This window comes from Penaeus chinensis, chromosome 16 (assembly GCF_019202785.1).
Source record: "Penaeus chinensis breed Huanghai No. 1 chromosome 16, ASM1920278v2, whole genome shotgun sequence".
Lineage (NCBI taxonomy): Eukaryota > Metazoa > Arthropoda > Malacostraca > Decapoda > Penaeidae > Penaeus > Penaeus chinensis.
The window spans coordinates 3,995,867-4,011,766 of NC_061834.1; the positions used below are offsets into that span (position 1 = coordinate 3,995,867).

General features: G+C 38.7%; 2 protein-coding genes across 2 annotated transcripts in view; both read right to left on the minus strand.

The window, feature by feature from the left end:
- Positions 1–1,490: 1,490 nt before the first annotated feature.
- Positions 1,491–7,129, minus strand: LOC125033341 (transcription elongation factor 1 homolog). Its single transcript, XM_047624757.1, has 3 exons — positions 7,031–7,129; positions 3,648–3,787; positions 1,491–3,212 (listed from the first exon to the last, which is right to left on the minus strand). The coding sequence occupies exons 2-3, from the start codon at positions 3,761–3,763 to the stop codon at positions 3,080–3,082; spliced, it is 249 nt and encodes an 82-aa protein (XP_047480713.1). The 5' UTR covers positions 3,764–3,787; positions 7,031–7,129; the 3' UTR covers positions 1,491–3,079.
- Positions 7,130–15,030: 7,901 nt separating this feature from the next.
- LOC125033434 (eukaryotic translation initiation factor 4E-binding protein 1-like) overlaps positions 15,031–15,900 on the minus strand; it is an 8,375-nt gene continuing 7,505 nt past the window's right edge. Inside the window, exon 3 of the mRNA XM_047624926.1 lies at positions 15,031–15,900. This exon is cut by the window's right edge and continues 534 nt beyond it. The gene's annotated coding sequence lies outside the window, so the exon portion shown is untranslated.

The window sequence follows — 15,900 nt, forward strand, 5'->3', positions numbered from 1 at the left end:
GTTCTGTAGGGATGGGATTACCACATAGATCAGTTAGTTTTGTTAGTGCTATAGCTTGGTTTTCAGTTGTTACTGTGACGAGACGGGAGTGGTCGGGTCGGCTACGGAAAGAGACTTTGCCTACTTGTTTTTGGAGGCATTGTTGGAAGAGGAGGGTGTTTTGAGAGTAGGGAGCTGTGGGAGGGATCACGAAAAATCGGTCCCATTTGGCTGGGCTAAATAGAGTATTTAGGATTCTTGTAGAGGTGGGGGTAGTAGAAGTGCGGGGACGTGTGGAGGAGGGTGGAGTGTTGAGGGAGGTAGTGTTACGGGGAGGTGGGCAATAAGGTTGTAGGGTAGTAATAAGGGGAGATGGGGTGGTTGATGAAGAAGGTTGTGGGAGTAAAGGTATTGAAGTTGAGCATGTTGGGAGAGTAAAAATGTCTCCTGGGGGTTGGTTGTTGATTAGGGTTGATACTGTACTAGTATGCATTGATGATGGGGGAGTTGTTGCAGTGTTCGGAGCTGTGGTCAAAGGGGAGCCGGGATTGGGGCTATTTGATAAAGGGGCAAGCCTCATTGCCCCTAAAAGTGGGGTTACATCTTCATTATTGGCCATGATAAGCCTGGAGTATGTTGGGGGGAAAAAAAAAGTCCACCCCTCAGGGTCCCCTTGAGGGGTAAGGGCCAGGTATGGCAGGGGAATACCGTGCCCATGGTTCCCTCAGGCCGTTCAACACAAAGTCAGCCTTTCATCCTTTCAGCACGGCTCTCACACCTTAGGAGGTGGATAGTAGAAGGGATTGGTGAAGAAACTGAAACGAAAAGTATGAGTGGGAAAAAAGACTATGCAAAATTAGTTGAGTCGATGGCTGAGTCCCAAGGTTGAGGAGTTCCCCATCATTGGGTCTGTCTCCGTCTCCTAAGCCCCCCCCACGACAACAACAGGTAAAGGATTGGGGGGGGGCATAGAGAAGGGGGTATTAGTTGTAGTGTTCGGAGCCGTGGATAAAGGACAGCCTGGGGTCTGGGAATCGGGCGAGTTTGAATTATTGGGGCTATTTGACGAAGGGGCAAGCCTCATTGCTCCTAATAATGGTATAAAATCTTCATTCTTGGCCATGGTAAGCCTGGGGTATGTTGGGGAGAGAAACAGTCCACCCCTCAGGATCCCCTTGAGGCATAAGGGCTAGGTATAAAGCAGGGGAATACCATGCCCATGGCTCCCTCAGGCCATTCAGGACTGGCACAAAGTCAGCCTTTCACATCCTTTCTCTTACACCTTAGGAAGTGGATAGTAGAAGGGGTTGGTGAAGGGACAGAAATGAAAAAGTAGGAGGAGAAAAAAAGACCTTGCAAAATTAGTTGAGTCGAGGGCTGAGTCTCAAAGTTGGGGAGTTCCCTAGCATTGAGTCCAGTCTCCGCCTCCTAAGCCCCCCCCCCCCATGACAACAACGGGCAAGGGATTGGGGGGGGGGGGGGGGCAGGAAGGATCAAAATAATACTGCAGCTGAACATCTTTGTTTACTAGATTAAGAAAAAGAATTTCCTTGACACTGAAGACATTTCACAGGCAAATTCCACATCAGTCTTGAAGCCATTAGCTACACACACTTGTGTAAAATGGTTATTCATAGTACATCTGTCCCAAGTCCACCAATACAGATTTATCTTAAAACTACTGATTAACACTATTTACTGGAAATACAGGAATGTGAACAGAATGGTACAAGAAAGAAAACGCAACCAAAATTATCTGAAGTTCTATCTTGACAGTTAATTTTCTTTGTGGTAATAATGACTGTGGGTATATCAGAGACCAAATAACTAAATATAATGACTGTTTATTAGTGGCAGGAAGTATCACCATTATTATTAGACTGATATCATTCTCCACCTAGCAATTTGCATACTGAGAATTCAAGATTGCTGTAGCTACAAAGAATATGGCTCCAAGGCTACCTGCAAAAATCTTTAGAGGTACTGGTCCCCCCAAACAATGGCAAAACCATGAATGCAGCTAAAATACACCAGTGGTACGATCTAGTAGTATTTTTTTATCTTTTGGTACTCAAGATAGCCATTACTTTTGTCTTAGCAGTTACATTACTCAATAATTTGGATATCTAAATTCAGACAAAAAAAATAATCTTAAAGTCTAGAATGGCAGTACTTCCCAACCCTGACTTTGGTTCATTTTCAATAACTAATTTACATTTGATAAATGATACAGGTAGTAATAAATAGTCGGCTCACCAATACTCATGAAGAAGGTGCCTGTACAATACAGCAAACAGAAACAAAGAAATCCCTCACCAAAAAATGAATCTTATAAATGGGTGACATAAAGAATGAATTAAAAACTGTCCTTTTCATGTAGCCAATGATGAATTAGGAAGACTACTGCAGGAACCACATTATTTCTTTCTAGTTAATTACTGAAGACTGAAAGAGCAATCATTTGGTTGAGTATTATTTCCCCTAAAGTTTTTACTGGCCTAACAAAGAAAAGAATGCCCAAGTTTTAAGTCTTGTTTATGGTCTATCACGTTCAACTTGCATTTCTTTAATTTTACTCTCCAGCAAAGCTCAGGTGTAATCCTTCTAACCAAATTCCTTGCATATTAAGACACATGGTCTTTATTATTGCTGTGGCAAGCTATGTAACATAGGTTCTACATAATATATAATTTACTCAATATGGCTGTTCCAAAATCAGAAAAATAAATATAAGAATTGCTTTCTAATTTGAGAGAATTGTTTCTATTTATTGAAAGGGGAAAGCCAAGATACCAAAATTAAAGCAAAAGACCTAAATCCATCACTGGCAAACATTTGTATGATAATGACATATGATGTGAAGTGAGTTTAATTTTGCAAACATTAAGATTGCCAAGAATGGTTAACAATGAGGGTGATTCTACATTGAATTGGCACTTCTGCCAACCACTTCTGATAGATGTCAGATACTCTATAGCTTTATCAGCTTGCGAATCAAAGAATACATGCATGTGGTAAATGACATATTTTAAGCTATTTCTGCTTGAGGAACATCAAATGTAAAGGGTGAATGTTTCCCAAATTTTTCAGAGTAGGTTCATCAGTTGGCAGATTCACAAGCATCAATCCATTCATTGTAGACATCAACAGCTTCAGAGAGATAATTAATAGTACACTGGAAGTCCTCCAGACAAACACGGCAAGACACCCTTCCAGCATTTCGTGGTTTGTCCCTGCAAACAAAGAATCAACAATTACTCACCACAAAGACTTTTACCAAAAAATACTACCTAACTTTATAGATTATACTAGCAAAGTTCAAACTTCCTGAAAAAGAGTTACTTTAACTGCAATGTACAGCATTTTTTGTAGCCTGGGAAGATTTGCAACAGACTATAATATAAGCAAAAAAAAACATGAAGGCTACAAACTTTATCTGCAAGAAAATGTGTAATAAATGTAAGGTGGAATCAACAGTGAAAATGAATGATCCAAGTAGTATAAAGTATGCCAGTATGAGGACATACGAAAGAATATTAAATTTGTTTAAATACCAGTCAGTATATTGCTTGGATGTATACTGGAAATTAAGATGTTTGCAATGATGACATAGTGAACGGTCTTTAGTTAAGAAAAATTGTCACTGAAAATCAAAATGCTATACTTACATTTTAACCTCACAAGATTTCTCGTGGTTACAAAATGGGCAATTGAATTGTGTGTCTAAAGGTTCAATATTCTTCCTTTTGGGGGGAGGCTTCCTCTTTGACTTGCGGCGTCCCATGGTCCTTGGGGTTTTAGGGCAGACCTGAAAAGTAAGTAAGTAAGTAAAGCAATGTCTTTATATGACAAAACTCTAATTGTTGAATGTTAATGGGGTTATACTCAAAAACAGATTTTACAACATAAATACAATTTGCATTCTATTTCAGAGAGTTTTGTGGAATTCCTGTTAAACAAATTGCAAGTAGAACAACGAAGGGATGTACAGGAAAAAACACGAATATGTCGAAGGCCTTTCCGCATGAACTTACTTGTAGTTATAATTGGATAACCCAATATAGAATTTATAAATGTAAGATTTCCTAAAGCATGAATACAACATGCAGACCTTATAAAAAGAGCTAATAACCCGCTGTATATCCTGAGCTTTACCAAAATTTGATTGTCCCCACTGCTATCCAACAACAGCCTGTGGTCGGTTGTGAACCAAGGCCATCCCACTTCACTAAACAGGAATAAATAATTGCCTCTATGAAATTCAATAACTAAAGAATTATTTTTCATAATACTAAAGAGTTTGGCTCAAGGAAGATACAACATACAAAAAGAGATATACCAAAGGTATATACAACTGTTCCAATAATATCCCAAAATTTTCCCAGACTCTGTGATAACAAGCCTTTCATAAACCACAATAACCATTAAAATTCAAAACACATATTCAGTTTATAATTTATTTTATTTTATTTAATTAATATAATTTATTTTCACTTAATCTCTGGTATCAACTTTTTCTGTCTATGTGACTAGCAATTTAAAAGAAACACCTGTATTCTTATCATCATCAGGGGGCTAACGCCAAGAAGGTCACATGGCTGCATCCACCCTTCACTTCCAGCCATGGGGGCCCCATGATCCAGCATAGGGACTAGACAGTGTCCAGGTTTCACTACCATAGAGCAAAACTGTCAGTATCAAGGCCTTTTAGACACGTAACTTGGTCCTTCTGCATACCAACATCTAATAATGCTTTTGTTGATCAAGTTCAAGATTCCTGCTGCCAGACCAATCCATCTTACAGTCCAGAGACAGGGACTACACTATCATGTAAATATAAAGCTCTCTGTGACTTCAACATCCTGGATCTTAGTCTTGGTCCAGGAGACCTCACTGAGGCTATGAATTGACAGGGGAGGCTTATGCAGACCTGCTCCCTTTTATGCACAAGGCTAACCAGCAGTTGCATCTGAGAGCAAGAATGCATGCAAGCACTTAATATTACCTAGGCCATCACAACACTGCTTCACATTACCCTAAGCATGAATCACCCACCCATGTATACTTCATTTATATGTTAATATATATATATATATATATATATATATATATATATATATATATATATATGTAATCTACTCATATCTTAAAACACAAAATATGTAGAGATGATTAAAAATTGGCCACTTCTCTTTCAAATTTACAATGAGCATAAACTTTTTTAAAAATAAGCCAAGTTTCTGTTACTAAGGATTTTGATTAGTACTAAGTGCAGGATTCTGATGGACATTTCTTACTCATTTACCATTATTTTGTATAAATAGGGAATTTGGAAAACAACATAAATAGTTTACTCTATTTTCAATTTTGCTATTACTCTTTAATCCCCCTGCTGAGGCCAAAATATAGATTTCTTCAAATCACCTCAACTGCAGAAATGTAACATTAGTTCACTGCCTGCACCACAATTTTTTGTTAATTTTTTTACCATGACAAGAGGGTCTTCCCGGACAATATTTATATCATCAGATTTGTTCTTGTGTGATGAGAATGAATCTGATGATTATTTCAGTAGCATTCACCAGCCAACAATCTTGATGTGATGTGATAAGTCCTGATAGCAGGGGAGGGCATGAAGTACATCAGGGAAGTTATGGGGTAACATAGGTTGAAACAACAAGAATAGAGAACAGAAATGAAAAAAGGAAGGAAAGAAAGAAAGAAGCTTAAAACGCGCTTATGAAATTCTCCGGACGTCCCCACCATCTTTAAAAGAAACATTCCTCTACAGGAATCCAACCCACCATTCAGTAAAAATCTATGGGATTTCACATTATCCAGATCCCCTGTGGTAATCTTACAATACATCTTACCCAATAAACCAACTTAACCTTAACCTGCTGGGATTTATACACTATCATCTATATATTTCCTAGCCAGGAGGCTCTGCCCCCAAAACCTTAGTGGTAATATATACACCTAAAAAGATCCCCCGTGGTAATCGTACAATCTGTCCTAACCAATAAACCAACCTAACCTTAACCCTGCGGGATTTATACACCATGATCTATATTTCCTATATATTGCACATAATCCTGATCCCCCGTGGCAATTACACAATCCATCTAACCAATAAATCTATATATTCCCTAGCAAGGAGGCTCTGCCCTCTGGACCCCCATAGCAATATATACACCAGCCAGGGGGCTCTGCCCCCTAGACCCCATTGGTATTATATGTGCCTAGCCAGGGGGTTACATCCCCTGGAGCCCCAGGGTAAAACCATATCTTTATATAGCAAAACTCCAAAAGTGACAAAAAAAAAGTGACAACAAAAATTTAAGTACTGCAAACTTTAACCATGCAGTTTTGCTGAATCTAACTTTATTGTCACTGTCACTGTTTTGTACCTATTAAATTTCACTAAATATGCACAGTAAACATTTGAAGTCCATGCTACGACATTGACTGGATTTTAAGCTGCAGATCTAAGCTAGAAAATTACCAACCCAGGTTAACTGCCATACAAACCAAGTACCACAACATTAACAAGTAGAAACAGCAATCTGCAATTGGAATAATAATGTATGTGTAAGGTCACATCATCTAAAGAAGTCCAAATCAATGTTCACACACCCAAGACCAGCAATGCTGTAGCCTCTATGCTTCACACTGCGGCATAGACAACGAAGCCAAAGATTTTTTTCCTTTATTTGTGGCCTTACCGTTCGTCTGCTGACTATTTCTTGTACCGACGATTGCACCTGTTTGCCCCCGACAAAAATACCTTCAATTTGCCTTAACTTAGTGCGCCCACACCGTTAAGATTAACTCGCCTACATTCCGAACAATTAACATTACTTGTATTCCGATAACTTCCGATTTTCAAGAAATACGAAGACCTCTCGTACAAATGGACACAACAAAGCCACTCTTATTATATCGACAAACAAAGGAACACTAACGTATTGCTTCCATAACAGCGGGAACGATTTATGTGCTCGAGGTACACTTTTGCGATACAAGCCAGAGAAACTCTATCAGCACTCACCTATATAAGAGGAAATTCCGCAGACCTCCGATGCGAGCCCACAGGATGCTTGTAAACAATGGAGTCGGGCCTACTTCGGGCTCATGTAATAGTCATAATCGTTTTGTTGGAATATAAATAATTTTACTGTCATTGCATTAATTTACAACATACTACCACTAGAATATGATTAAAAACTTCTTTTACTGATACAATATTTTTCTTAACTATAAGTTGGTTTTATTTGACAACACATTACAATATGTAAACCGGATTTTATAATGGCGCGGCTCCCATGTAGACCAAGATTCGTCGCGCGATATTCAAAAACATTATCAATGAAGGCCTTTAGTAATCTATCTATCAATAGAGACTTCGTCAAGAATGTTACAGATATAATAGTTTAAATAAAGTTATTCGTTATAATTTTCATATAAAGATGGCAAGAACACATTAAGAAGCGAGCAATTATTTTCGAGTCTATAAGTCACGCATTTCCTCCCTCTTTAATTCAATACCGAAGATAGTATGTTAATAAAAGTTAATGTTAATAAAAGATAAAGTTTATTATTTTTTTTTTACCTGAGTCTTCGAGTCATTTCCTCTGTAATTTTCTTATTTTTATTCTACAAGTGAGTTTTCAGAGTGTGATCTACGAAATATTATATATTGACTGCAGTACCCAAAATTCTAGTTGCAAAGATTACTGAAATGATAAAATGACCAAGGGAAGATGTGGATAAAGAAAAACAGGCCAAGGCTTGGGCAGATGTAGGAGAGGAAAATAATAAAAACGAGAGAGCAACGAAGGGTGAAAAACAGTTATAATCATGAAACAATACAAAATTTAATAGAATATGATAAAGGGAAAATAGGCTAGACAACGAAATAAGTATAGAGGACAAAAATGGAAAGGGGCGATGAAAAACTTTTTTTTCTTTAGAGGGGGAGAGAGGATATTTTTTAAACTTCCGTATAATCGAAGAAAACATTTATTGTAAATATATATATATATATATATATATATATATATATATATATATATATATATATATATACGTAGATGAAAACAAAACAAAAATAGCTGTTTCGATTATATGACAAACTCATCTTATTTTTATAGTCACATTTAAGACTAAAGGGTATAACTTCTGGTTAGGATTATGATACGCTATAAGCCACTGTACTGGGAACCCCATTCATAAATATTTTCTAGTGAAGGGGCCTCGCAAGGAAGCAAATTCAACTGTTCTAGCAGGTAAGTAGACATTCTATTAACTTCGTATAATGAAAAGGTTTTTTTTTTTTCAAACCAAGGTTTCGCCTAGCTCCCAAAATATGGCAATGGTTATCTTATCAACATGATACAGATAAAGATATCATACTACAGGCTTTGCCAGGAGCAAGAACTGTATCTACTTAACGGAACATCGAATTCCTTGCAAGCCTCTGGAGGTTTCTTTGACGATGGCGTTTGGTTCTGCATAAATGTCAGAATCGGCGATTTGTATATTTCAAGAAAATAAAATAGGAAATAGATGAATAGTCAGATCATAAGATAACACCCAGCCAATTATTCCATTATTGTGGTATTTATTCAAGTGTGCATCTTTGAAGAATTATGAAATATTCATTAAATGCTTGTTTGGCAAAACTAACATTGCTTAACCAAGAGCAATACATATTAAAATACGAACCTTTGCAAGCATAGATTTAGAAAGAATATTATACTTTTCTTCAGAGCTTTACACATGGGACCATTTAGACAGAGAAACAGATGGATAGGCAAAGTTACACACAGTATGTGTTTAAGCATACATAAATATATCACACACACACACACATATATATATATACATGTATATATACATATATGTATGTGTGTGTGTGTGTGTGTGTGTGTGTGTGTGTGTGTGTGTGTGTGTGTGTGTGTGTGTGTGTGTGTGTGTGTGTGTGTGTGAGTGCGTGTGTATATATGTATATGTATGTATGCATGTGTGTATAAATATGTGTATATATATATATACACACACATTACATACAGAAAAACTTATCAAAACATCGAAATTAGATAACAATATGTTCAAAGTCCAAGCTTCATAATTATGTTTATGTTTATTCATGTTTGTGTTTCTCCATCCATATCCTTCCGAGATCCAGGGGAATGGTACTGCCAGCCAGAACAGCATGAAAGCCCTTTCCCATAGGTTCACCACCAGCCTTAAGCAGTTCAGCAGGGATACCCACTGCTTTACCACCCTATAGCTTAAAGATCACCTCCCTAACTTCAGTCAGGGTGGGAGGTTCTTCACTGATTGGTGCAACACCACTTGCGTCCAAACTAACTGCTGTAGGGTCAAGATACAACTTCTCAAAATATTTAACCCAGTACTCTTGAACCCTAACATTATCTGAGATGATCAGTGCGAACATCTCGTTGAGGACAATTGTCTGCCACAGATGCAATTCTTTTATGTTGAGTTTGTAAACTCTGGTAGGAGCATACACACCTATAAGAGACATGAAGCGAAAAGCATGCTTCAGCCCCAATGCCATTATGCGCTCATGGACCGGAGCAAACTCTACTACCGAGGGTTGAAGTCTGCAGGAGTTAGCTATGGCTACCCTCAGATGATTACCATTGCTACAGCTCGCCTAGAAGTAGGTCATGGTGCAAACAGGTCTTCTCCAGGAGAACAACCACCTCAACTCTCAGCCGCTTCAGTTTCCTCGACAGCAATGGTAACAGATCTCCCTGCCGCCCCCACGGAGACTGCTCATCTCAGGTTAAATCTTGGGCAAGCACTCCGGATGAACGCCACATCTGCCACCCCTGCCGACTTTGCGACTAGTAAAACAAGCTACAGGGCCCAGCCTGTCTGTGGGTTTCCATTGGCTTTATCCCACAGACTTAATACCAGGTTGGCTGCCATAGTTACGCTACAATAAATGAGACAGAAAATGTATTCCAAAAGCCGCGGTCACACAAATCCTTGGTATGTAAGGGTCCCGAGATATGGGGTGATTTTCCCCATGTCAGGATTGATCCTTCAATAACGAGGAATGGGAAGAGGACCGCCCTGTCGGTCTTTGCCTCTCGGTAGTCGTTGACTCCCGCCAATCAAAACAAAAACTATGAAATGATAATTACCAATCACTTTATTTATTATTAGAGTGGAACTCAACTGACGAACGAACGGAAAGTAGCTTATTCCCTAACTAACAATATGAGGGCCAATGAGGAAACATTGAATACAAACCACAGTAACTACAAGAGCAGTACTGAAAAGGATGAAGATGGCTGACATGAGCAGACATTACAATAGAAATCTTCATATTATTACGCACATTTCGGTCTTTCCTGGCAAACTGCTGTCTAATCAACAACCGTGTTAGCTGCTTCCTTTTACTCTTCCCTCTTTTTAAGGGCAATAAAATAATGCAACAAGGAAAAAACAACTGATGTATATCCCTAGAGAGCGCTATGATCGCTATGGTAACATATTGCGTGACAGGAGGCGTCCCGCAGGATAGTGTGAACAGCCCTTCCATATCGGGACGAGAACGTGGGACGTGGTACCGGTTTATCTGGGGGTCAGCTGTTATAAAGGAGTCGTGTTACCGTAGCTTCAAAAGTACGATTTAAGGGGGGGAAGGTAAATGGCAGTATGACATGTATGCTGTGTCTCATGAGGTTCGATTCAGAGGACAGAATCCGTAGAGATGTGAGCAGTAGAAGGATGATTGGCGGGGACGAGGGGCAGTTTGATAAGCAGACGGCAAAATCAAAGAACGTGGTGTGAAGACCGATTGTTTATGGTAACAGGTATGGTTGAGTGTCTAACCACAGGGTACATACTCCTGATAAAGGAAATAGATGAACATTGTATAACTGGGTACTTCCTGACGTTTTATTATGAAGTAAAATACTGGCTAACAGGTCCACCAGTCTATGCGTAAGTTAAACTCAAAACTTGATCAGGAAAAGGAATTACTATGCTTCCAGTAGTCAGGTTAAAGGTAAGATAAATATAAGAATACTGTGCAGATGTATTGCCCCTTACATATACTAGAAATTTATTTTGAATGTAAGTGTACATGTAAACTTCCAATAAATTATAATTTTATTTCACAGGAAACTCTCTGATGTACCATGTACCCCCCCCCCCCTTTCCTTAATATATGTACATAATTATCGAGTTACCTGTTCGTGTTGCAAAATCACTGGGGCCATTTCATTTCATTTTTTTTATTCCAGGTATTTGTTATGATTTTTATTACTATTATTATGATGATAACGTTTATCTATCATTATAATAGTATTAGTTCGTTGTTATCAATATCATTGAGGTTGATAATTGTAGTAAATAAATAGGAATGAATTTAGTGGCTACTAATAATAGTGGGTATTTGAGTCATGGTAACAGTAGTTCAGTACAGCGGTAGTAACAACAGCCTTAGTAGAAGTAAAAGTGTTATAGCAATAGTAGCTTATATATTTTCTATTGACATGTTTAACCTTTTTCCATTTGCAATTCGAAATAGTTGGTAAAATGTTAGAAGGGAAAATCAACCCAGGAAGTGTTTAACTTCTAATAATTCTTCCCCAAATTCATGATAGTTAGAAGGTTCTCGGAATTACATGTACAAACAGTCTGAGTAAGCCCTGCAACTTATTCCGGTCAATTTGCGGTGTTAGTACATGTGTGCTCACTGCATTGTTGACACTTACCTCATTTTTTACATTTTCTCAATGCGTTAATTCCACAAGTGAATAATAACGGAGATAATCTCATGAATAAACTCATGATCCTGCTGTTTTTTGTTTTTTTTTCCAAGTCGATTGTTGATGTTTCCGGTGCCACGCGCTGCTCTGCGGGGAGGGGTGGGGAGGAACCCGCTGTATGGATGAAGTGTATGACGTCACGCGCCAATCACCTTTGAAGGCGTGACTCATGGATTAATCGAATTTAAAACTTACTTATCATGGGAAATAGTTTGCGAGAAAAAATAAAATAAATTCAATTTCGCTATGGATGCCTTGTGTGTGTGTCCTGACCAACATCTTGGCAACAAAGCAAAACTCTCGTGCCCAAGACTTTTTAAGAAAGGACAGAGTGCTTCCTTTGCGAGGTCATTAGCCAAAATGCAAGAAAACGTAAATCAAGTGAGGAGAGACATGTGTGGCGCTGCTCTACAGGAATCATAACCCCCTTAGTGAGGATTTGGATTTACTCGATTAATGGTTTCGCAAGTAGTATATTTATTGTTTGATCAACCGTCAGCTCTGCCTAGGGTCATGGCGTGGATTTTACCCTCAAGATAACTGCCGCGGGAGTGTTGCCGAGGAATTATCTTGCTTTCATTTTGGCTCTACCTTGCTGTGAATACGAGGTGAAGATTTGTTGTCCCAGGCGGTGATTAGGGGGCGGCAGCCCATTAACCCTTTCCCGACGGGCATAGGCATGTACGTACATTGTACGTACATGCTATGCCCACTGTGAGTTTACTTGTTGAATTGTTTTAACACATAGACGGCTACACTTGTACTAAATCACCAATGAGCCAATTACGGGTGAGTACTGCCTATCTCGCCCGTTTACCCTTTTCTTTAATTTACGAAAATATTTTACGGCTGTGATCGCGGTGAAGAAAAACTAGATAGATATGTTTTATAAGAAATGGCCATACGGAAAATTACCCTTATGGCTTTGATTTATTTCAGCAAAATTAATCGATATATTTGTTTAAATACCAGTGAAATAATACACAATAATACGCACGCACGCACACGCGCGCACACACACACACACACACACACACACACACACACACACACACACACACACACACACACACACACACACACACACACACACAAAAGAAAAGAAAAAAGAAAAAGGCCTTATTTGTACTGAAGTTAATCGAAATCCACAGTACTTGCATCAGAGATCCAAGACACACTTGCCAAACATACAAATCAGACGCTGCAGTTAAAGCCTAACGTTACTTTTTCTGTGTCTGAAAACTCTGGAATTCTCTTTGGGTTTGAATATCCCACAACTTATTAAAATACATATTGACGAATTTGTACAGAAGCCTTTGACATGGATATGACAAAACTTGTTTCGTTATAGCTAAGTATAAACGTTAATGGCAACTAGACTACATGATTTTTATGGAGTTTCTATGACATAATTACGTATTAAAACGTGATTGGTGGGATTAACTAGCTTTTCTGAAGATTACTCTTTGAGATTAAAAGTGTTACTGGTCTAGAGGTGTATTAAAAGTTGGTCCCGAACACAGTTATTATGCATGCGCACTACGGGATGAACTTGAGTGGCGCGTACAGATGCTATCGGCCATACTATTAAAACGCTGGTTCGGATACCGCAATTCAGTCCCCAGGAAAGGGTGCGGGGAGCCTCACATGCGCAATAGTATTATTAAACTGCTCAGGCAAGCCAAAATAAAAGTTTAACTGAATAAATAAATAAATATATATATATATATATATATATATATATATATATATGGGGGGGGGGGGATGAGTGCCATTCAAAAGTGGTAATTATTGTAATTTCTGAAATCTGTGATAATACATCACAACCATTACGGGGAAGCAGGGGCGTCATTTCACCTTTTTCTCGGGGGTTACTTTCTCTTCCAAAGCCCCGCTCACTGGCGACCGAAGCAGTGTTGTCAAATGTGTTTGGCGGAAACCTGACTAGACATTTCCAATCAACTATGTGTATGCTATGTAATAATCTTTTCAGATTCAGTTATTGCTAGTTATGAATAGTATAATAGTGTCAATAGCTACAAGACAAGAACACTTTATGGAAAGATTCCAAATTTATTAATATACAAGAAAATATTATATATAGGTACTGTTGGTGAGATAAAATTCAGTGTAATCCGATGTCTTAATTCCCATGTTGCTCCCCAGAAAGTACCTCGTGACCCCTCTGGAGGTGTGACCCCCAGGTTGGGAATACCCATGGCTCCCCAAGGCCGTTCAAGAGTCACAAAGCCAGCCTTTCAGCACGGCGCTTACACCTTAGGAAGTGGGCAGACGAAGAGTATGAAAAAGAATGGGGAAGAAGAAAAATCCGGGGGCTGATCCCGACATTGCCCTCCCCTCCATGATAACACCATGCATGGGATTTGGAGGCGGGTTTAGTATGAAATATACTACAATAGAATCATGGTCAAAGGAGAGCCAAGGAATGGGAAAAAATTTCACTAGGGCTTGTTGATAAAGGGGTAAACCTCAATGCCCCTATTTAAGGGATTAGGGAGGGGGTCAATGTCCATAGTATGGGTACAAAATCTTCATTATTGGCCATGGTATGCCTTAGATACAACATCCGGGTTAGTGCAGTGCTGTCGTGTCGGCCTCTCATCCGAGGGGTCGGCGGTTCGAGCCCCGCCCAGGTGCGAGAAGTTGCAATTGTCGCCTCGAGGTTACTGCTGTGGCTGGGCACCACGGCGGGTAAGGACTAAACCCAGCCGAGTCAGCACCAGCTGACACAGCCCGGGCTCCCCTCATGGGTATAGCCCGGGCGAGGTTCAGCTTCGCATATCGGACTTATCCTTATCCTGAGATAACTGGGGAAGAGAAACATCTACCCCTCAGGGTTCTAAGAGGGGTAACTGCTAGACACCTATCGAGGGAGTCTTGTGCCCATGGCTCCCTGAGGACATTCAGGACTGACATAAAGCTGGCCTTTCATCCTTTCAGCACAGCTCTTACACCTTAGGAAACGAACAGGTGCTGGAGAAGAGGAGGAGAAGAAAACGGGGAAAAAAAAACAAACAAAATTGCTTAAGCTTCAGCTCCTATTTCCTGTGCTCCTACAAGAGACAATGGGCATGGAATTGATTGGGTTCCAGAGAAAAGACCTCTTTAGTGACCAGATTCCTAACATTAGCCCATATTTTCGAGTTATGAGGTTTATGGTTAATATTCCATTTGCTGCTGTCAATTTTTTTAGGTACAAAAAATAAAATTAAAATGACTTTAAATAATTTTAATATTTTTTATATAAACTTTTTCTTTTTTAATACATAGGTTGAGATATTCAATGATCTCTGACAATAAAACAGTAAATGTAAAGTCTTATCATATGACGAGAACTTACAAAGTACAGTTCTAGATTAGAGAACTATAGTATCAATGCAAAACCACCTTGTAATTTAAGTTGATAATACAGAGTCAATTTGAATACTGACAAAAAGTATTAGTTACATTAAAAAATGTATCAATCCAAATATAATATTCAAATCTTAAGTTGTAGTTTTAATACATACTTGGAAGATCCATAACAGAAGTTGCATAAAATTTCACCTTTTTTTGTAATTTTCATTTTTTGGCTTTCAAAAAGCACACCAACCTTTCTCACACTTTCATTCCCCTAGAAAATCTATCACAAATATAATAATAGTTGTTGAGAGACAATTATATGCATCTAAATCTTCTAGCAAAGCATTTACTTCCCTTGTAACCATGGCTTCTACTGGCATAATTTGACAGAGGAGCCAGGTTAACCATGTATGCTTGCCTGTCCTTTACCTTTTAACCAATCCTTCATAAGGATTAAAACAAAGTAGATAGCATGGAGAAATTTCCAGTGTAACCTGAAGCAACAACATCTTAGGAAACAAAGCATGAAACACACATTTGGAATACAAGGCAACAATTCTTGGCACAATGCAAAACCACAAGTTTAGAGTTAAGACATACTATGAACATAATTGCACTTGCAATCCAGTCCCTGATGACATGACATACAAGAAGAGATTACAAAATGTAAACATATCAGCTCTGGAAGTTGTAAACAAACATTAAGAAAGGAAAAATCAAAATGACAAGGTAACTTCCAGTC

Excerpts from the sequence above, each read along its gene's own strand:
- LOC125033341 (XM_047624757.1), bottom strand. The coding sequence starts at position 3,763 with ATGGGACGCCGCAAGTCAAAGAGGAAGCCTCCCCCCAAAAGGAAGAAT. Across the intron at positions 3,213-3,647 it reads AAATCTTGTGAGGTTAAAAT|GGACAAACCACGAAATGCTG; the intron begins GTAAGTATAGCA and ends CTTTGTTTGCAG.